The sequence below is a fragment of the Thermobia domestica genome, chromosome 11 (genome assembly GCF_964235325.1).
Source record: "Thermobia domestica chromosome 11, izTheDome1.hap1.1, whole genome shotgun sequence".
NCBI lineage: Eukaryota > Metazoa > Arthropoda > Insecta > Zygentoma > Lepismatidae > Thermobia > Thermobia domestica.
Window position 1 is genome coordinate 140436074 of NC_137464.1, and position 22734 is coordinate 140458807.

The 22734-nt window shown below is 35.4% G+C and overlaps 1 protein-coding gene across 5 annotated transcripts in view; it reads right to left on the bottom strand.

Annotated features, from left to right (window-relative positions):
- Positions 1–340: 340 nt before the first annotated feature.
- Sptz (zinc finger FYVE-type containing 26 spastizin) overlaps positions 341–22734 on the bottom strand; it is a gene marked incomplete in the record, with an annotated part of 1794825 nt that continues 1772431 nt past the window's right edge. For 4 of the 5 annotated variants that reach the window (XM_081731160.1, XM_081731159.1, XM_081731161.1 and 1 more), the window contains 1 exon segment: positions 341–1473. In XM_081731160.1, coding sequence (XP_081587286.1) covers positions 1306–1473 — 168 coding nt within the window. 5 annotated transcript variants of the gene reach the window in all.

Genomic DNA, 22734 nt, shown 5'->3' on the forward strand with positions numbered 1-22734 from the left:
GGGTGCACAGTCATGTGTAAAATATTAAATGTAGTTAAATATTGTAATATATCCTCCAGGAATTGTAATATGGCTTGTGAATTAAACATCAACACTAGTTCATTCTGACCCTTGTAATAAACTACAAGACCATTAAGCTTGCAGGATCAGATTGTTTTATTATTATTAATATTTTGAGAGGGAATTCTGTAAATGAGAGTTTGCTGATGGCTATTATTTGCTTTCAAGCCTGGATTTTTAATTATAAAATATTATTTTCGCACGAACTTCTCATTCGTGCAAGGCATTTCTTCCCCGCTACAGACTACTTTGCAACTTATCTGTAATAATAAGAAAACAATTTTAATGATAAAGCAATTTATTTTTTGTATCATACATTATATACTCACTTGACATTTTAGTAAGTTAAATATTTTAGCATTTATATTTCAATACCTGAATAATTTATTTCCCCAAGTAATTGTTAATACAATGATCACATACCGAACATAATAATAAGAAAAAAAATTTTCATCTACGTTTTACAATTATTTTGTTTCACTGTGTACTTAGCATTAATCACAGACATTGTAGATACTAACGAAATTTAACGGGCTGCAACTTAAAAAATTCGAGCTAAAAAATCTAAAATTTTGCTTTATTCGCTTACTAGTAAACAAGAAAGCCAATTGATCATAAAAATTATTTTCAATCAGTATCACGGAATGACATGGAATGACCCAGCTGGAACGATAGTGAGATACACATAAAAGATAAAATATTCAAATCGCACAAAGCTAACGCGCTTCTGAACTTTGATAAAATATGTCTTACAAAATAATATTTTGTGATAAGGGAATAACCATAATTTAAAAGATATCAAATTTTTTATGCCTCACAATTAATTAATCCTTTTCTTGGAAATTTCATTGAGGAAATGTAAGAGCTTCTGAATTTACACATATCTGATACTTTAACTCTGATTTCTAGCTGGTAGGCCGGAATTTCACATCTTAAATTGATATGTATATTATTTAAAGAATCCCAAGTCGAATATCAAATTCACTGACTTGTTCCATTTCAATTTGTTCTTGGGACAATATGTTCGATTGATATTAAAATTACAAGGCCTTATACAGAGTCGTTGTGACGTGTGATTAATGCCATACTAAACAGTTCAACTAACATGTTTTCTGGAGTAGTCGGGTCATTAGTATGACGCTAACCATACCTCAAAACGACTCTCCATAAGACCAACAATGATCCTTCTCTTTAATATATAAAATAGAGCAAAATTGAGTTTCCCAAGATTTCTGCGAACAGATTTTAAGTTGTAGAATGCTCAAAAATCCATTTGTCACAGAGCATCTTCACAGCTATGTTACCTCTGTCGTCTGCTTCTTTCAATATTCTCCTGAGATCATCAACTCTTGAATGTTTAGCAGCTAGTAAATATGCTGATTTTAACATGTTACATAGTATGTATGCTGAAACCTGAAAGAAATGAAGATATATAAGTAAATAATAAAACAATAAATTAATAATAAATGAACAAAAAATGTATGGACATACAGACAGCGTACCATGTATAACCATGTGAAAAAGGTAGAATATCTTGTAAATGCCATTGTAGGGACGACTTCCAAAGTGCATTCCCACCTGTAATTCTCCCTTTTCTACAATAGTAGAACCACCCCAAAAGGGTCGTTGGGTGGTTAATCACTGTGGCAAACTGCAAATAGGAGAATAAAATAAATTGTTAAGAATGACGATTTTATTATCACTAGAGCAATGGATGATGTGAAAAGTTACGAAATGATCTTACTTAGCAGTTCAAACAAGATGAATGGTAAGAAATAGATCTAAAAGTAAAGCAGTTTCTATGCTTTTTCCAATACTACTACTACTAGTAGTAGCAGTAATAATAATAATAATAATAATAATAATAATAATAATAATAATAAGAAGAAGAAGAAGAAGAAGAAGAAGAAGAAGAAGAAAGAAGAAGAATAACTAACTAACTAACTCTATGGCCTATGGAACCCGGAGGTTCAATGCCGCGTTCACAAAATGTCTCCACTGATTTCTATCCTTAACTAACTGCATCCAGTTTCTACTTTGTATTCCAATCTCTGCGAGATCCATCTTTATATTGTCCTTTCATCTGCGCCTAGGTCTTCCTAATGGTCGTTTTCCGATTGGTCTTCCAGTCAAGACTTTGAAAGCGTTTCTATTTTCTTTCATTCTAGCTACATGACCCGCCCACCTAAGCCTCCTAGACTTGACGACCCTAACTATGTTGGGTAAACCGTATAAATTATGTAGTTTCTCGTTATGAAGTTTCCGCCATTCCCCATTCCCGTTCCTCTTGGGTCCGAATATTCGTCTCAGGATCTTGTTCTCAAATACTTTCAGTCTATGTTCTTCCCTCAGAGTAAGTGACCATGTTTCGCAGCCATACAAAACAACAGGCATGATTATCGTTTTGTATATTTTAAGCTTCAAATTCCTCGACAGAATTCGCGACGACGAGAGATTTTAAACCGAATAGTAACACGAATTCCCTTCTTTTAGTCGAACTTTACTTTAATAATAATAATAATAATAATAATAATAATAATAATAATAATAATAATAATAATAATAATAATAATAATAATAATCTCGTAAAAAGAAAAAAATACATAATGTAAAGGTTTAATATAAAATCCCAACACCTCAAAAGCAAACATCCATACGATACGGAAAGAGAGACAAACGTACAATAAGGTACACTAAGGAAAACTCTGGACGATACAGCTACTTACATAAGTAACTGGACCCCTGACTGTTATAATTCCATTACTTGGGGACCAGGTCATTTGCAGCTGTCAGAACGCCAAGACAGATGCAACCCAACTTACACGTAACTTTTCTCGGCACTGACAGCAGTTGGTAGTCCTGGTCCAGGCATTTACGCAGGTGAAAGTGTAAAGTAGGTGACTAACGAAAGAGCAATAAGATGAATCTGTATGTATGGATCATGCTTTTTAAAGAACACCATATATTAATCTCAATATTGCTGTGTATGTGATGTATTACTTCTTTATGTACTGTATGTTTAGAGAAATAAAATACTGGCCACGCATGGATCACGAAATGCTTGAAAGTAGCTGAAAATATCAAATTAAGAACAACTGCTGGACAAAAGTTTGTAAATGATTGCCTCCATTAAGAGATCTTCTCCAATTCTACTCATTCCAACATCTTTTTCTTTCTGGGTGAGAGATCTTGCTTGGCACATTGAGAATGTATTGAAATTGACATTGAACCATTTGAAAACGTTTCAACTGGCCGGTATTCGAACCCGGGTTCACCGAATAGTAGTTCAATACGCTAACCACTTACCTACCGCGTCACCTCACCTTTTATCTAAACTATTAGCTAGTTAAAATCGTTGCATGTAAGACTTTACAAAAATACTAATGCTCGTATAAAAACGTTCCTTATGAGTGTCACAATGGCTTACTCGAGATTTCCTTGTTTAACTCGAAAACAGGTTATATAGATCTTCGTCAATTATGAAAATATTACGAAAAAATTATTATTATTATTATTATTATTATTATTATTTTTATTATTATTATTATTATTATTATTATTATTATTATTATTATTATTATTATTATTATTATTATTATTATTTTATTATAATTATTATTGCGAAGTCGAGACTTGGCTACACATTTTATGTTTTATGAATTTTCTGATTGGATTTCAAGTCTTTTTGCTGAGTAATAAATATATTGCATTGTAGGGGTTTGGGGGAGGGAAATATCTACCATCCTGTTGCTTTTTATTTGTTTAGTTGCATGCTACACCAAGACTCAATACTGCATTTCACTTTCTATATCTACGGGATTGCGTATTAACAACATTTAAAGTATGAGGTTCTCGGAACTGTCATGACCTATTTCGGTAGAATATGACAAATGATGATTTGTGAATATACTAGAGTTATAGGGGTCATGCAACAGTTACATTATGAATAGCTAAGATGCTGAGCGTTTTGTGTATTAATATTGCTTTGTTTGATTTGGTTTTACAGATTTGACCAGAGATGTCGTGGGTCAATGAAAACTGGACCCACGACCCTCTGACCCACCATCCAATGTGACCCATAACTCACCGTGACCCACTCTGACCCATGACTCACCACACATCGTCAGCCACTATGACCCACCATCCACCGTGACACATTCTGACCACCATCCACCATGAACCACTAATGTTGTAAATAGAACAAAAAAACGTTCGTATTTTTCAGAAATGTACGATTTTTAGAAAAAAAAACATTACTTCTCGTTTTTTTCTAAATTTCGTTTTTTTCTTCAAATAGTCATTTCTAATGCATCTTACGTCTATTTAAGTATTAAATATTTTTATGAAGGTGTAATCACCGTAAAATGCAACATAAATTAAGCGCTAGATACTGATACGCTACAACTATTTTACGATTTATATGAATACCACACCTATTAACAATTCGGGTTTCAGCAGTTTTCATCAATATCAACTAAGAAATAAAAGAAATGAAATTTTGTTTTTTTTTTGTGAAAGCAGGACTTTAATAAGTACTAAAACAATGTCACGAACAGTCTAAAATTCAAATAACTTGTCTAAAGGTAAAAACTAATTTGCCTGCTAATATTTTTCTAAATATCATATATAAATAATTTGTCGATTAGATATATAGTCGGATAAATGTCCGATGTGATATGCAGAGCCGGCTCTACCATGTATGCAACACGTGCATTTGCGTGGAGCGGCAAGTTGGGAGGGTCCGGCAAAAACTGTCATAAGTATATATTTAAAGTAAATATTTCTTGTTGGAAGCAGACTTCATGATGATGGTAGTTACATTTACTAAGCTGACCTATTTGAATACAGCGGTTTTTCAGTCTACATTTGGCCAATTTCGATTTACCTAAAAATTTAGAAGAATCCATGGCGCCAGGTCCGTAAGTGCTCGATGTGTTTAACTTGGTTCCTAACAATAGCCTGACAGCGTAATTTTCACTGTAATAGGCTTCTCTGAAGAACTGGAAACGGAATCTTGTCCCATTCCCTTTGCACAGCTTTCCAAAGTCCTTCAACAGTTGTCACATGCCGTTTCACCAAAGCCCGCTTCAGCAATCCAAATCCACAATAGTCCATAGGACTTGTATCCGGAGATTTAACAGGTACCTCATTGAAAGGTGTCACCTGTATACCACTTTCCTCCTCCATCTCCCTGTAGAATGAGAGGGACGATCGTGAGGTATGTGATGAGGCTTTGTCCATGTGAATGCGCACCAGATTGACGTTTTTCCGTACATTGTTGGAATCTCATGCTCGTAGATCGGCCGCATGATCTGCTCCTGGAAATACTGCGAATTTATTTTGCAGTTCTTCGCCACCCTACAAATCTTTAGTTTACCTCTTTAACAGTAACCAGTAACGACCATGAACCCTTTTGGGAAATATTCTTTAAAGACACGGACCCACCTTCTGAAATTTTAGGGGCCTTTCTCTCGGCACATGATGGTTCTCGGTTTGCCGCAGTCGGAAAGGATCCGTGCTTCATCGAGCGTCACGACGTACATCCACCTTTGTTTTGCAAGATGCCTTTCGTACAGTTTCCGGGCGTTACACTTTCGTCCCTTTTGGTGGGCATCCGTTACAAGATGGCCGCGAGCTTTCATGACTTTTTCCAGCTTGAGTTGATGGTGTAACGTCCGGCTCACAGTCCCCAAAGACACGCCAAGACGATTAGCCATACACCTTTGTGTTGGCGGATTTTCTTGCACTGCCATTTTGCGAAGTTTCCTCTGCATGGTGGAGCTGGCCTTGGTGCGTTCCCGCTTCCTAGGCAACTTCGTTGGTGGTCCAAATGGTGGAGCTTCGTTGCCCTTGTACATTTTAATAACATTTTTATTCCACTTTGATCTTGCAACCATTCATCTTGCACTGTTTTCTAATCACAGAAACACTAAAGTGAGCGTCATACAGAGCCGCAACATAGCCTTCCCAAAACCGGCTTAGTTTGGGAGTTATTTCGGTAACAGAGTGGAAACCCACTCACTTGGAAACAAATCTAACACAACATTCACAACAATGGTCCTGTTTTGTGCGTTATTGTCGTCCGCGTGGAAAAACAACTCCGTTCCCAGGAAGCCACTGCACAACACTGCAGGACGCCACGAGCCAGGTCAGGTGAGTCCATTCTGCCCGGGAGGGGGAAGGAACGCAATCGGCCAAACGTAGGCTGAACGACCACTGTACTACATTCATAAATTATGTTTAGGTTACATTAGTTTTAGATTGCATTAGCATTAGGCTCCAAGTAGCAAAGATGGAGACCAGAGAGCAGAAAGCTTTTTGTGTTTTAATATAGACAAACTGTACAGTGCCACCGTCTGTGTGAAGAATATCAAAGAGACGCTTGAAACTACGTCTTTATCGTTTGCTCTTGCTACAGGTCTAGAGCCTACAGACTACGGTTTACGTGCCAATTTCGCAAGTGAAATATTGCTGCATAACAATGAAGATTTTCTGGATCGTGTCGTGTTCAGTGATAAATCGACCTTTCACCTAAGAGCTAATGTGAACACTCATAATGTTTGTATCTGGCTGTCAGCAAATCCTCAGGAGGTCGTACAGTTTAAACTAGACTCCCCTAAATTGAATGTGTTTTGTGCCATATGGCGTAAAGTTTATGGGCCTTTCTCGCCTATCTACTGGATGTGTGCCGTGTGACGAATGAATCTCACATTGAACACTTGTAGCAAAGACTGCTTGAGCTGCTCTTTTACTTGATGCATAGCTTATAATTGTACGTAAAATGTAATAATTACTACGAAGACTCAAAACCCCGATATTCCTTTTGAAACACCCTGCATTTCTCACCAACAGTGTTGGAACTAAGATGTAAAAAGGAGGGAAAATGTTCCTTTAAAGTTATTGTTTACAACAACGATATTATTATTATTTGAGACTATAACTACAACAACAATACGGGTTAGTAGTCAAAAAATGTAATCAAATGTATACTCGGTGGCCCAGGTGGCTAATGTGGCACACAGGGGTGTGTCACTTTTTTAATCTGCTCCTGTGTGGACACTAATTAAGATATCAGGATATTATTCTTGCCAAATATGGTTGGCCCATAGTTTATGGTATAAATTTCTTTTTCTTCTGGTGTCGAATTTCCTTCTCAAATTTCACCCCAGTCAAAAATTCGTGAATTTTCGAATTTCGAATTTTTTACTCCTTTTTTCCCTGTAGCTTCCTTTGTTGTAGAAAGACCTCTTTAAGACTTGCCAGGTAGATACCTCGGATGGAAATCTAACTGTTGACGTCAATTGGACGGATCTACGCGCAGTCTTGCCAATTAGGGAAACTAACATTTCCCTAAATTTGTGCAAAGAAATCGAAATTTTTGTTCATAAATCCGTACCTATACGTCCGAGTGCAAGTAAACTTACGCCAATCGAACATTTGTCCTTTCTTAACAAACGCAAGTACAGATCGTTACAGTGGGGTATTTAGGGGGCGCACGAAAAATTCGTATTTAGGTTCTAACCCTTGATTTTTCTAGTTTTCCCTGCTTTTCTGTTTACCGTATTATTATTTTAATAATTAGAAATTTTGTTCCTTAAATATCGCCATAATACTTGTTGGATATATTAGTGGTGTACCAGTGTTTAATTTAAGATAGTTTCCGTCTGTCTGGTAGCAGTGTTGCCAGCTACAGAAAATTTTAATTCCAGATTTTAGGGGGAAATTTCCGGAAAATTAACTGTTTGTCTCTATTATTTCCCTCTTGTTGGCTACATCGGAACAAACGTACAGTATCTGGAATTCTCGTCTTTGGTCTACACAACGCACTATAGAAAGTTTCAATGGGATAATTAGGGGAAGTACAGTGAGGTTTACAGTAGACCTTGTTCTCTAATTTTAAAGGTAACTGTGATTTTTTAAAAGGTAGAATGAGGTATTTTTTATTGACATGCTTACTTTATTAGATATCGTCCCAATACTTGCAGGATATATTATAGGGATACCAAGGATTATTTTAAGATGGCTTGTGTGTGTCTGATTGTGGTGTTGCCAGCTACAGAAAATTTTAATTCCAGATTTTAGAAGCAAATTTTGAAAAAAATCCTTCTTGTTTCTATTATTTCCTTTTTGTTGGCTACATTCGAACAAAAGTACCAGCGACGAACAGCCTCGTCCTTACCTACACAGCGCACTATAAAAAGTTTCACTAGAATAATTAGGAGAAGTACAGTTGAAGTTTATAATAAAGCATGTTCTGGAAATGGTGAATTTCTGAGGTAGAATGAGATATATTTTTTAAAAATTTCATGGTTACTTTGTTAAATATCGATATTATACTTGTAAAATATATCCTTAGAGTAGTAAGGATTATTTTCTGATAGCTTTCTCCTGTCTGATGGCAGTGTTTCCAGCCAAAACAATTAATTCCCAATTTTAGGTGAAAAATTCGGAAAATTTCCTTTTCCCCTCTATTATTACCCTCTTACTGGCTACATTAAAGCAAACGTACTACTACCTAAAAGCTTCCTCTTTGCTCTACAGAACGCACTATAAAAAGTTTCAATAGGATAATTAGAGAAGCTGTAGCCGCTTCATATCTGTTGATTTTTGCTTCTGAGGCGTAAAAAGTGTCAAAATTTCATGTGTATGACAGGGAATTTTTTCTTTCCCTCTTTGAATGGAAGCCAGCGACTTCAGGATTCCACAGTATCTTGTCAGCACACCAAAGATTTTTTAGGTGACTGGAACCCATATACCAGCAGTAGTGATAGATACAAAAAATTTTGAAATTCGGTTAGGTTTTTTTTGTAAATTTTCACCTCTACATTTCTCTTAATAATTTCCCACCCGTTGGCAACACTGCAATGCAACTTACACCAAAACATAGCCACATCCATTTTCTAAACAACAAGGCCTTATCTGTATCAATCGAATGAATGATTTTTGAGCAATAAGTCACTAACTGAAAATGTAGGAAAACGCCAAAAATGACCTGGGTCCGAAAGGAAGAATCACAATTTTGCTCGTATAGGTACAAAGAAACAAACGATTTGTAAGTTACGAGAGCTTCGACTCAACTTGTGTTGATTATTTCAGTAACCTGCAACACAAATCAATAAATAATAGTTGCCAGAAAAAAACAGACATTTGAAAAAAAACATGAAAAAGAACGATGTTTTTTATTGAGAAAATCTTCACAGAAAAAAACCGTTTTTCAAAAACACTATGAACCACTGACCCACCAAAACACATTGTCATCAACCCTGACACATGTACCAAGGCTCTTCTCTGCCTTGTAAAGAGTTTATACTTGTAATAAAAACAAGTTGTCAAATTCTAACTAATCAGAGTTAGAATTTCCAGGTGAATTCCACTCTGTTAGAAGTACCACTCTGTTACAAGAACGATGGATCTGACCTTTACGATATAAAATGATAAAATGTTTCTCATGAGCAAAATTACGATGAATTTCAGTTAAACTATCTAATTATTTCCCTCGATACTTTTCACTGGAAAAACGGATGAAATTTGAAAGTTCCAAATGAAAATAAGTAGACCAACATACAGAAGCTTACATTACAAATTTTATGTCTTTTTTTCTCACAACTTTATGGGTTGATTGCCCTATGCTCTGAGCACTCCATATAATAAACAAGCTTCAGCAATTATTATAAAGCGCATGGTAAGCATATCTGGATATATGATGCGAAGGACTGTATTTTTTGTTGAGATGAGATGAGCTAATTTTAAGTTTAACGTCCCTTTCAGCAGCGAGGGTATATGAGACGTGGACCTACGGATTAACGTGAATCGGAACCACATGAGCTCGCGCCGGGAATCAATCCCGGCTGTATTTCTTCTTTCTCAATTTGTTTCTCAAGACATATCGATCGTTTTCGATTATTTTTACAAAATTACTCACTACCTATTTACCATATGTAGAAAGTGCAGCCCTCCCCATAAAGAAGAGAGTTAAAAAATGCTAGGAGACATTCTGTTCATTTTCCACAAAGAGTTATTATACTGAATTTCAGCTCCGTACGTTTAATGGCTTGTGAGATACACAGTTTCTTCGCAAATATTCGGATCCCCACTATCGCTTAGGATATTATTATAATAAACGCAATATGATAATATCACAGTTTGAATTAAGGCCTAACTATATACCAAAAGCCATTTTATTTGACTGCAAATTGGCCGTGATGATTAGGCACACATAGTTACATTAAATTTTTATATAATAATTTATATGTTACAGTGATTCAAATATGCATTTTTTCAGTAGTTAGCTCCTCTAAACCTTACAGGCTGTGTGTCTCCAAAGCAAAGTAGTAGTATACGCCCTATTACTATTATTACAAGAACAAATATAAATATCCAAAAATGACTCAAATTCCTTTTTTACTTAAAGATACTCATTTTAAGTAAGTAAACAAAAACAAATGAAAAAGAGAAATGGAGGACTTGAAAGTAAAACGTAGACAGATTGACCAACGTTCAGAAGCATAATTTGAAACCAAGTCGACGCTACTCATGGGAGCTAAATAAGCTGTTCTAGTAAGTAGGAGTTATCTGTTTCTCGCCACGTAACATAAATACAGCAAAAATCTAATGTCTGCTACTGGCAGTCTTCGTGGCCGTGCGAACTGGCGCAATGGGCTAGTAATTATAATTGCCTTTGGCTTGGGTTGAACTCGGTCCAAATAAAGTTTTTTTTATATATTTTGCTTTTAAAATTTTCAAAGCACTTTTATCATTAAAACAAGATCAAAATAATACTGAAAGAAATGATACGTTACGTGTGCAGTTTTGCTATAGAATCCACAGTATAAGTAGTAGTAGGAGAAGGAGGAGGAGGAGGAGAGAGTTAGGAGCCGAAGAGGCCTCGTTTTGTTCCCCCTTTAACCCTTTCACTGTGGAAGGCGACGGAAAAAAATTTCCCTAACCTGCGAATGTCGATTATAGTCGACGTGTTAAAATTTGTCTGTATCTTGGTTTTGTCGATTGTAGTCGCCAAAGGTTTTCTGTGTGATTTCTATTGTTTATCGAAAACAATAGAACACACAAAAAATGAACGGTACAACTTTGGCGACTACTCTCGACAAAGCCAAGATACAGATAAACAAATTTTAACACGTCGACTATAGTCGACATTCGCATGTTAAGGAAATTTGGTTCTGTCGACAAAAGTCGACTTCCTCTGTGAAAGGGTTAATTCCATCATGTAAATTTAACCTCAACTGCTTCTTCAATTTTCTTCTTCAATTCCAACAAAGATATTATTTTCTTTTATTACTACTATAATACACAATACATATTACTACTATAATACACAAGGTTTGGACAATCGCAGGCTGCAACCAATCAGAAACGTGTTTTTAGTTTCTATGGCTACGGTCGAGGGTGAAGAAAAATATGCGGTTCATAATATGCTGCCTACAATGCAGCGAGCAGAGTGGGTCCTAATGAGTGTTAGGTCACGGTGCGTGGTGGATCGCAGTGGGTCCTGATGGTTTATGGGTCGCCGTGGGTTACATGCTGTTGACCCACGAGCCACTGACCACTCAGGAAACTCGATCCATTTGACCCACTCCAACTCGAGATTTGACAAAACATAGAAGATCGAAGACTCGAAATTGCATGTTCAACATATTTTATTGTTTTACTTCATGTAAGGGAAGAACGCGGGAATAGTGTTTGTGATTTTTACTGTCCTTAATGTTTCTGTGTTTTTGTCCATGTTCTTAAAGAGTTAGTGCAAAAATTGTAAAAGTTAGTAAACGCGTAAACATAGGAAAGAAGGTATTGAGGAAGGTTCATTAAATTGGCTAATTAAAAAAATAATCCAGTGCCCGAAAACGCCAGATTCCATTCAATATGGGTATATGCCCAATGCCGTGCCCTGAAAACTCAGGGCCCGAGGCGAAAGCATACGGCAGCGCCTCCGTACATATGAGTTGTCAATATAAACTTGACTTCTCTGGACTATTATTTCTGCATAATACTTCACTACTTTTTCATGAATCAAATCAGAAAGTTTCAGCATTATTACACTGGAATCGCAAAACTGTGTAATTACTGAATTCACTACACATCCATGTCTTTTCCTCTCCTAAAACAGTGATGTCTTAAAGTACTAGCCTAAGCGTTAGTTTCATAATGTTGGAGATGCTGGTTCCATTCCGGCTGTTGCAACTCAAGATTTTTTATAATTTGCAATATTGATACTATTGATGTATACTAACGTGAAAAATATCCAATTTCTCTGGGCCTAAGAGATTAGACCAATTCCTTCACAGGTGAAATGCCAACAACACAAAATTACATCATCTATATCAACTTCATTCGCAACCGTCTGGGAAGTAACGTGTTTGGACAAGAATTGATGAATACATAAGGGCTAAAGACGTCCTTACTGCTGTAGTATGGACCAGAGATGAGTTATTAGAAATTGTTCCTAGCTGTGCACAAATTGCAAATAGTGATCGAGCTTACAACGCTTGTCACAGTAATGATTCTATTTAACATGTCACCTCACCTTTCTACCTAGAAGAAAGGCGAAACGAAATGCATTACTGTTATCAGCTAACAAATATTTATATTCCATTTCTTGTTGTCATAAAATGATTGATATATCTGTAAATCCATAAACGTAGTAATATTAATGCGTTAATGTGTAAACCTAAAAAACATCTGACATACTCTATATCTTTTCTGTTCCTATGAATACCTTCGATTATGGTACTTTTTCTTTCCTTCTGTGGCGGCGATAATAATAATAATAATAATAATAATAATAATAATAATAATAATAATAATAATAATTATTATTATTATTATTATTATTATTATTATTATTATTATTATTATTATAGATGAATGGCATAATCACAATACCAATTATATAAACATTACCTTCCCATTCATAAGAATTAATAATTGCCACGACGGGATTTGAACCCAGGTAGCTACAATGGGAAATTCCTGCTTTCACATTTTTTTAAAAAAATCGCCCGAACAATGCGCCATGGCACCTCATGTTCTTTCGACGTACTCCAACCACTACAGGGACACGAAGCACAGAAATACTGAGGACAGTTAAAATTCCGACCTAACTCTTCAGAGAAATTCGAATCTCTAGTGGATTGCGCCTAATGGTCAGAAGCCAAACGCCCGAGATTACTCGGCTAGTGCCACCGGATCAATTCGCCAAAAGTTCCCCATATGAATATAACTAGTAGTTATGGAACATAGTCAAAGAACTGTGTATTTCTACAGGTGTTGATACAAGAATGTTTCTGTCGTCTTTTCTTTGCAACTTAGAAGTTATAGTAAAAATGATATGTTAAGCAAATCGGAAGTCATTAAGACAGTGACACAAGCATTAGTATCTTGTTTATATTTTTCGAGGAAACGATTTTAACTAGGTACTAGTTTAGGGGTAAGGTTAAGTGGCGCGGCAGGTGAGTGGTTAGCACATTGCATTCCCATTCGGTAGACCAAGGTTTCAATTCCGGCAGGCTGAAACTTTTTCAAGTGTTTCTGTTTCAATTTCAGTGCATGCTCAGTGTGACAAGCAAGATCTTTTCTAGAAAGAAAAAGATGTTGGAATAAGGAGAATTGGAGAAGGTTGTAATATGTCATTGAATAGCTAAGGTTGTGAATTTTCGAAAATAATACTTATAAACCATAATTAGGCTAGATTGTTCTGTTATTGAATGAAAATAATAAGTTTTCCACTTAATTGAAATAGTAATATCTTAATTGAGATTTAAATTCATTTCAAGAAAATGTATGGCTCTCTATGACCTCTGGTGGTACTTTTTGGAATGAAAATTTTGTTCCAGTGCAGCGCTACCTGGGATCGTCAGATCACAGGCTGCTATCAAATAGGAAGGAAAATAATTATCTTTGGTGCGAAAATTAAATCCTTTTCAACCTAATCGGTTTACAAAATTAAATTAAGTTTGGTAGTTTATGTGATGAATGTGAATTTACGGGTTTATTATTGTGAATGCTATGGATTATAAGTGGAATACTTACTGTAAGTAATTTATTTATTAGATTTTCTTATTGGAAGCTAGTGCGCCATTTAACGTTGTGGTTGTATCTGTTCTGTTATCGCTGGGCGATATTGAATAATAATGACTTTTATAGTTGAGTTCTAACTGTAATTTTGGGTCTAGATTAAATTCATTTTGCGTTATTGTTTGTATCATCATAATTTTGAAGTTAATTATATTGTTCAAGTTCAGATATATAAAGTTGATAATATCCTATTTAACTATTATTTGACTAATGTAAACCATAGATTACCCAGCGTGCTCTAGAGTATTTTTACTGGTAGATATTGGATTTGTTAAGTTTCCACTTTTGTTCAGTTAATTAAACTATACCAATATAACTATAATTTTTTTTAGCGGGGGAAGTAAATTCTCTCTCCTTCCAGCGTACACCTTTAAGTTGTCTTTGCAGAGGCAAGTGTGCTTGTAACCCTTTCAAAATAATTGTAATATTAATATATATATATATATATATATATATATATATATATATATATATATATAGAAACAGGATATACATTACAAACCTAAATGGCAGCCTGTGATCTCAGTTGGTGAGTGGGAATGTGAAATATGTTACGACTATTTTTTTTCGTTAGGTAGTAACTTGAGCCAGATTATTTTGTAAAAGGGTGCCTTATACCTAAATAGTAAGTAATAAAAATTGTATTGAGCGTCACCGAGTGGTTCGTAAGATGGCGACCGGACTTGTTAATCATGACCTACGCCTTGAACTTGATCATTTCGAAAATGGTGATATTGGGGTTTTAGTAATCAATCAAAATCAATTGACAAATCCTATTGTGGAAAATCACCCTAGTGACATTAATGTTTCGAGTGAAACTGGGAAGAAAAATACGGTAGTAAATGATCAATCGGTTATTGCGAATGGCAATAAAAATCAGTGCTAAGTTTTGTATTAAGTCTTCACCTAGTCGCCTGGAGGTGGCAGGTGGCCAAGAGCAAACAGCAGTCGGTGGTCCATGCCGTTCACCTCCAACAGCTGGTGGTAGCTCATCAGCTCAAATACAAGCAATTCGTTCGCACTTTGTTGGAACTCAGACATTTCCTTCAGAACCAGTTGTAAAGACTTTTACAAGCAATACTAATGCTTCTGTTTTGAGAACACATTTAAGTAAACTTGTAACTCATTCAGTACAAAAATATTTAAACCATTTTGCTCGTAATATACCCTTTTGTGATGAAAGCAAAGATATAGAACTTTTCCAGTTTTTGCATTCTGTTTATAAAATTTACAAATCGAGGTTGTTTCCGTTAGAATGTATTATGATGACGGCTATTGGAAAAACTACTGGGTTATTAAATACAGAATTACTTAAGTTATTGAGCAACGTTAGTGATTGGTTGGAGGTATGTCGTGCCTTACGAACTTCTCTGTTGACACCATTAGGGTTACAAGAAATAGATTGTTTGATGAACGTATATTTATATTTATATTATAAAATATATTAGAATATATCAGTAATATTTATGATGCTTATGTGGTGTTTCAAGGTACTTTAAGTGAAGAGGGTATTAAATTAAATATTTTGCAGGGTATGAAACCCGATATTAGACATGCAATATTTAAAGATACTATTCCATCGACTTATCAAGAACTGTATGAGAAAGTTGTTAAATATGAGAATTATGGAATATCAAAATTAGTCTATGATGAAATGTGTGGGTCTAATTTTTCTATTGAGTGTAAAAAGAGAATAAAATGCTATTTTTGTGGCGGAGACCATAGGGTCATAAATTGTATGTATAAAAAGCAACAAAAACAGGTAGCATTGATGAATAGAACGTCAACCGAAGATAATAGGAAACCTATAGGTACATTTATCGATGCGTATTTCTTGGGACGAAAGTTAGAAGGAGCTCTAGATACTTGCAGCACAGTGAATCTTTGTGATATAGACTCTTTTAAAGAATGGGAACAAAACACTAACTGGAGAGTGCAATATATTGAAGATACTTTTCGTGGAGTGGGGATTGGAAAGGAAGTGCTTTATATAGATCAGTGTGTTGTTCTTCCGATAAAAATTGGAGGTTTAACTTATAAACTTAAATTCTTTTTGCATAAAAACTTGTTACCTAAGTTTATAATAGGAATAGGCGGAATTAGTTTTCTTAAAGGAACAATAGATATTAAGAAGAAGCAATTTATAATAGATGGTGGAAAAGTTAAGGTTCCCGCAAGGTTAAATAATACCCCTACTGCTATGAAAAATGATTCTGCCGCAGAAACTAATCATTCCAGGTCCCATAAAGCTCCTACTTCTAAATGGTTTGTGGAACATCAGGCGTATCGCGATGGTGTGCAACCAGAAGTAGGTTCAAACAGCAGAGCTACATCCAGGGCGGCAGTACATAGTTTTCAACAGTCTAGTATACAGGAGGATCGATCCAATGTACGAGAGGATACGAGAACTCCTAATAAGCAGGCTATCAAGGTTTTGGTGGATCCCAAGTTGGTGAATGAAGATCCTGATTTACCACGGTATGTAAATGAACTGGTTGCTAATTATTCAGATGTTTTTAGTGATCGTATTGAAGATTGTTTGGAACAGAACATTATTGAAAAAAGTAATAGTTGTTGGGCTTTTCCGGCATTTCTGGTTAAAAATAACAGCGGTGGAAGAAGATTAGTAGTGAATTACAAAGGCTTGAATGATAAGACTGTTTGTTAATTCGCAATATACTCCGCTTATTGAGGATGTTATTGCACAATTATCTCGAAAGCGTATCTTCAGCGTGATTGATCTTCGTAAAGTTTATCTGCAACTGAAGATATCTGAGAATTCGCGCCAGTATACCGCGTTTTTGACGCACAAAGGCCTTTTGCAATTTCGTTATTTACCTTGCGGATTGTCAGTGGGGTCTTACTTGTTGTCGAAACGTATGACAGACTTGTTATATCCCTTTAAAAAGGAAGGATTGGAGTGTTTTTTTGATGACGTCGTTCTTGTTTCTAAAAATATTGTTTCCCACAAGAAATTGTTCACAAAAGTGTTGAATATTTTTCGTGAAAATGGTATCCCGCTGTCACTGGATAAGAGTGTTGTTTCAAACAAGGATTTCTTATTTAGGTCATATCATTGAATACAATAAATTTGAAATGGATCCTGCTCGCCTAGATATTATACGAAACTTACCAGCATCTAAAAACGTCGGGGGATGTTGCGCTTATGTTCATTCTTGCAATGTTACTCAAAGATCGTGCCTGATTTCATGAAATAATGAACCCAATAAATGAATTGAGATCTCCTAAGGTTGCATTTCATTGGGGACCCGCCCAGAAAAAAGCCTTAGAGGATATCAAGCAATGTTTAAATCCCACATTGAACTTAAATAACCCGATTTAAACCAAACGTTTATAGTGTGTTGTGATTCATCATTAAAAAGTCTTGGAGAGGTGATCCAACAGTACGATTCAGAAGGTGACCTGCGATTTGTAGCATATTTCAGTCGATTAGTCAGCCTTATGATTAGTTAGCCCATTTATTTGCTTGAATTGATGTCAGTGGTGGAGACTTTAGAACGATTTAAAATCTATTTACAGAATAAATTTGATTTATTAGTAGATAACCAAAGTTTGTCTTATGAGCTCAGGAAAATCAAACGCGTAAAAAAATATGGTAGCTTATTGCATATGTTGTTTGCTTTTTCATTTTGATGTTAAGCACTTTTCGTCAAATCTAAATGTAACTTCTGATTTTATTTCTAGAATATATAACACCCATGATTTTGAAATGATTGAGAATGTACAATCTAGTAATGAAGAAATGCAAATCCTATGTATGGTAAATATGTGGGACATGCCCTATGCATCTTTATCTATTAAGGAGCATCAATATAAAGATCCTTTCTTGTCAGAAATAATTAAAAGATTGGAAAGCAAACATGTAGAAGGTTATAAATTGGTAAACGGAATACTTTGTAAGAAAACAAAAGCATATAAGAATCCCTATAAGGTTTGCGTTCCCAAAAATTTATGGAGAGTATTGTTGGAATTCTATCACGGACAAATTTTGCCCGGTGGCCATGGAGGGGTGCGCCGTACGATTGGGAAACTAGCCTCGCGCTGTAGATGGCCTGGTATCTTAAAAGATATTAAGGAATATGTAACCACTTGTAAAGATTGTCAATTGGCAAAAGCCGAAAATAAAAAAAAGATGGGGTTGGTAGTGTCAGAATATGAAAAGACTGTAAACGGTCGTTGGTATGGAGATGTAATTGGCCCAATAACAAGACCAAAATGAGGACGTTATTACTTAATCATAGTAGATGGTTGTTCACGTTTTGTTTATCTGGAAATTATTAAACTTTTGTCCAGCCAAAGTATTATAAATAAGATGTATAAGTTCATGTATAGGCATTGATTTACTCATACTTTTGCGCATGACTGTCACTATATTTTTGTATCTAAATTGTTTACGGACTTTTTATATAGTCAAGGGATAAAAGATTATCAGGATTTCCCCTTACGCACCCTTTTCGAATTTGAGTGAAAGATATGTGCGTTCTGTAAAAAATTTGTTCAGTTAATTGAACTATACCAACATAACTATAATATTTTTTAGTGGGGGAAGTAAATTCTCCCTCCTTGCAGCGTACACCTTTAAGTTGTCTTTGCGGAGACAAGTGTGCGTGTAACGTGTTAATATCCTTTCAAAATACGTTACTAGGTCCGTCAATGGAGACGGTGATTTACAAACTTATTTCCAGCAGTTGTTCCAGATTTGATATTTTAGCTATTTTCAAACATTTTCTAATTTATGTGTTTTTATTTCTTTGAATATAGAGTATATAATGAAATAATACATTACATACGCAGCAATATTGATATTAAGATATGATGTTCATTTGACAACACACTCGGAACCAGAGAGATTCATCTCAGAATAGATAAATGTTACGTGCGTCATCTACTCACAATTTTACTTGCATGAAGACTTGACTCAGTGCTACCAACTTGTGCCAGTGCTGTACGTGTAAGTTGGGTTGCATCTGTCTAGGGGTTATTACAATTACAAATGACCTGGACCCCAAGTAATGGAATTATAAGAATCAGATGTCCAGGTACTTATGTAAGTGGCTGTAGAGTGGGCCACAGAAATTCTTGAGGCACAAAATCTGTGAGTTAGGCAGTCTAATTAACGCCCGCTCCAAGAATAATTACGCCTGGTAGAGCAGCTAGAACAGCAGCATGAAGTTACTCCCACCTCTTAAAAGAACAAATTCTAAAGAGTGTTTTCGTGCAGGAGTGAGGCAAAACGCTCGCTGACGAAATAACAAAAGGGAGTCCTTGCATGCTTCTACTCACAGTACACAATAGGGTACCAGAAAAAAATTTACGTACATCAGTGCGCCCATGAGACTTAAATAATCTTGTAATTAACTCAAATGAGAGATTATATAAACAAGTTAACTTACTTCAAATGACTATACATATATGTGTATCAAATAATATACGGATAAATTATGCGGTATATGAATCAGTTTTTTAAAAGTAAACACAAAGCCTTGCGCTGAGCTTTAAAACTATTAACAGTAGTCTTACTTGTTCAGGGGAAGAACCCAGCCTCTAATGAATGTTTTGGGGGTCTAATAGGGCCTGAGCTCCGAGGGTCCGGCACCAACGATTGATACGTAATGTTACTTCGGAAGAAGTACTTGTCTGATTTCATTACTCGTTAAATAGTTTTGAAAATGCTAAATATTTTTATGCATGTAATCAGGAAACGAATTACCGAGGGGAATGAAGGGGATTTCCCCCCTCAATCACATTTTATTCCCCCCAAAGAAGTCAGCTGAAGTATCTCCGACGGGAATGCTTGATCCCCCCCAAACTGTGCTTAGTATAACGTCAAATTTCAACGATTTTTGTTATTTCTTGCAAGTTTAAACTTCTATCTCTATTTCGAAATGAGCGATGTAAACTATTCAGTTATGGTCATTTCTAATATCCCCACTATTTTCACTGTTTAGTTGAACTATAAGATATTATTATTATGACTACGGTTGTTGCTTGCAAGTGTACGTTTGTACCCTTCAGTTTGTCATCGTTTGTGAATTTGAATGTATTGCTCATTACAAAGTCACATATGGATTTATAAATGCTCTTAATGGTCGGCCAAGAAGAAATAAACAAATAGCTTCTTCCGCCATACTTGGCGATGGTCGGACTTGTCATATTCATCCTCTATATTTGTACCGATTATCATCTTAATTTTTTGTTATTTCATTTTACAGTGCATTCTTTGTTAGCGCATGATCCTCATTCCCTAACAGTTTGCGTGTACGCAACTTAAGAGTTGCACTTAATTTGTGGTAGTTAGTATAGTAATCACTGCCTTTTACAGTTTACGAAAATTAACTTCGAAACTGTACTGAAAATCTGAGGTATATTCTCTCATGGCTATATCTTAACGTAGAAGCTGGGGATGCACCCCTAGTGAGCAGACATGTTAGTAAAGGTGAGTAAGCGCATAATTGAATATTTGTTTCAGCATTTGCTAATACGACTGGTTCTCCGTGTCATTGTCAGTGTCTGTATAAGCACTTCAACTGGAGCGGGCTTTTTAAATTTAACCCTTCCTTTTTCCATCTTTCTTTTTGCTGTACAGTTTGCTGTCCGCGCTAATAATGCTGTCTGAAGAACTTCAATGTAATGTTTATACCTCATTTGATAACGTAGCACATAGTGAATCAACTCAACTGTAACCTAACAATAAAGTAATTGTAAGTCTTGATTTCCTCAGCCCCGTCACGGAATCGATACTTGAAAAAAGCGTGAAGAGCACAGCTTTAGCGGCGAGTAGAAGCTCAAGATCGATATTTGAATTGCGAGTTTTAAAAATATTTGGCCTTCGATTTGAACTTGATGCTAGAAATCGAGACCAGCAACAATCAATTTCTCGTATAATAGGATAATACCTAGATTTTTTAAAAAAAGTAAGTCAGGTTTAACTGATAATTTTAGTGGGTCTAATAGTGAAGTACGTTTTCTTTTGCAAACGCGAAGAAGTAGATTTCAATATGAGTGGAAACTTTAACATATGCTTGTGATCATGGCTATCGCTCGGGCCGAATTATTAAGTAAATAAACCTTAGAGAGATACGGGTATAAAGAATGAGTAAAACATTCAGAAAGGTTAGGTGTGGTGTGTGCATGTCAAACAATATATACGTACATGTTATTGTCGGTAGATTTGTTGAATTAATAAATCTCTTATTTATTACAGATGTCATATCACATCTGCAATAAATAAGAAAGGCATTAGTGTCTCATTTTAAATTACTGCCCCTTCAGACTCTACGTCCAGTTGGCCTAATTTTATCCCCCGCAATATAGATGATCTAATTCGCACAATGCAGGTAATTTGTAAATATTAAAAATGCAAAATTCAATAATACTTAAACGAGTTGGAGAACTTATCCGTACTAAGCGTATTTCCCATTAGGTTGCAAATATAACTGAGGATTCGTGATTTGTTTAATATTTGTGCAAATCTACAGATTGAGAAAAGAGGATTATATGGTGTCAATAAACAAGAATTAAAAAATGCACGAAATTAACAGTCAATATCAAATATAGAATCATTAACAGAATTAACTCTGTAAATGTTCTCCCCATTCATTTTTCCTTTATTTTCAGGAATACATCATCGCTGAATTTCTCCACTGGAGATTATCTTTCATTTAGGAGCATCAAATTGGAGTTCAGCCTTGTAAATGAAACAATTTAAAAAGTGTAAACGGCGAAGGCGAGAGTCAAACACGGATTGAGGGATTACGAAACTACAACGCTAATTACTCATCTAAACCGTTACTTCTTCTGGGTCGCCTAAATAAAGAACCTTTTTTGTTCGCTCGAAACAGTAGGTTGTTAATGGTCAGATTGATTGGCAAAACACCGGAATATGTAATTGAGGAATCGGAATATATGACAGAATTCACTAAATTATCAACATTAAAGATTTTTAAAAACAAAATACAAAAATCCTTTATTTTGAATCAAATACGGAGCGTGTATTATACTCGTAAACAAACTAAAGACGAATCAATTGCTGCGTAGTAATCGTGGTTCAGTGGTCAAGGGGATCGACCAATAATCTGAAGGTAGTCGAATCAAATCGGATCCACGAACGACCGGTGTATTTTACTTTAGAATTTCTTGTGGCGATTGATCGGCGATGACACACGTTTTATTATGTTCAAATATTTGAATACTCGGATGTTTCAATACTTGAACTATCAATTCTTGAGGAATAACGATAGTATTATTAATAATAATAGTAATAAACTAATAAAAACTATTATCTCAGAAGATTAACAGATACCGCTCAAGGCATAATATTACAACCAGAAATGTAACATTTGGCAAGAATATTTCGGTTTTGTTTAGTGTTGGTCGCGAGAAGAGGAATTTATCATTTCGTTTCTGAAACAAAACAAAAAAATTTGAGACGTGAATTAACATTTTACACTCAGGACGGGACAAGGCTAATTCAAATTATCGCCTCGCTTTGGAGATGGAAATCGAGACGAGACGGAAAGTATCGTAACCATTTGTGGTTTTATCTCGATTCTAGAAACAATGTAT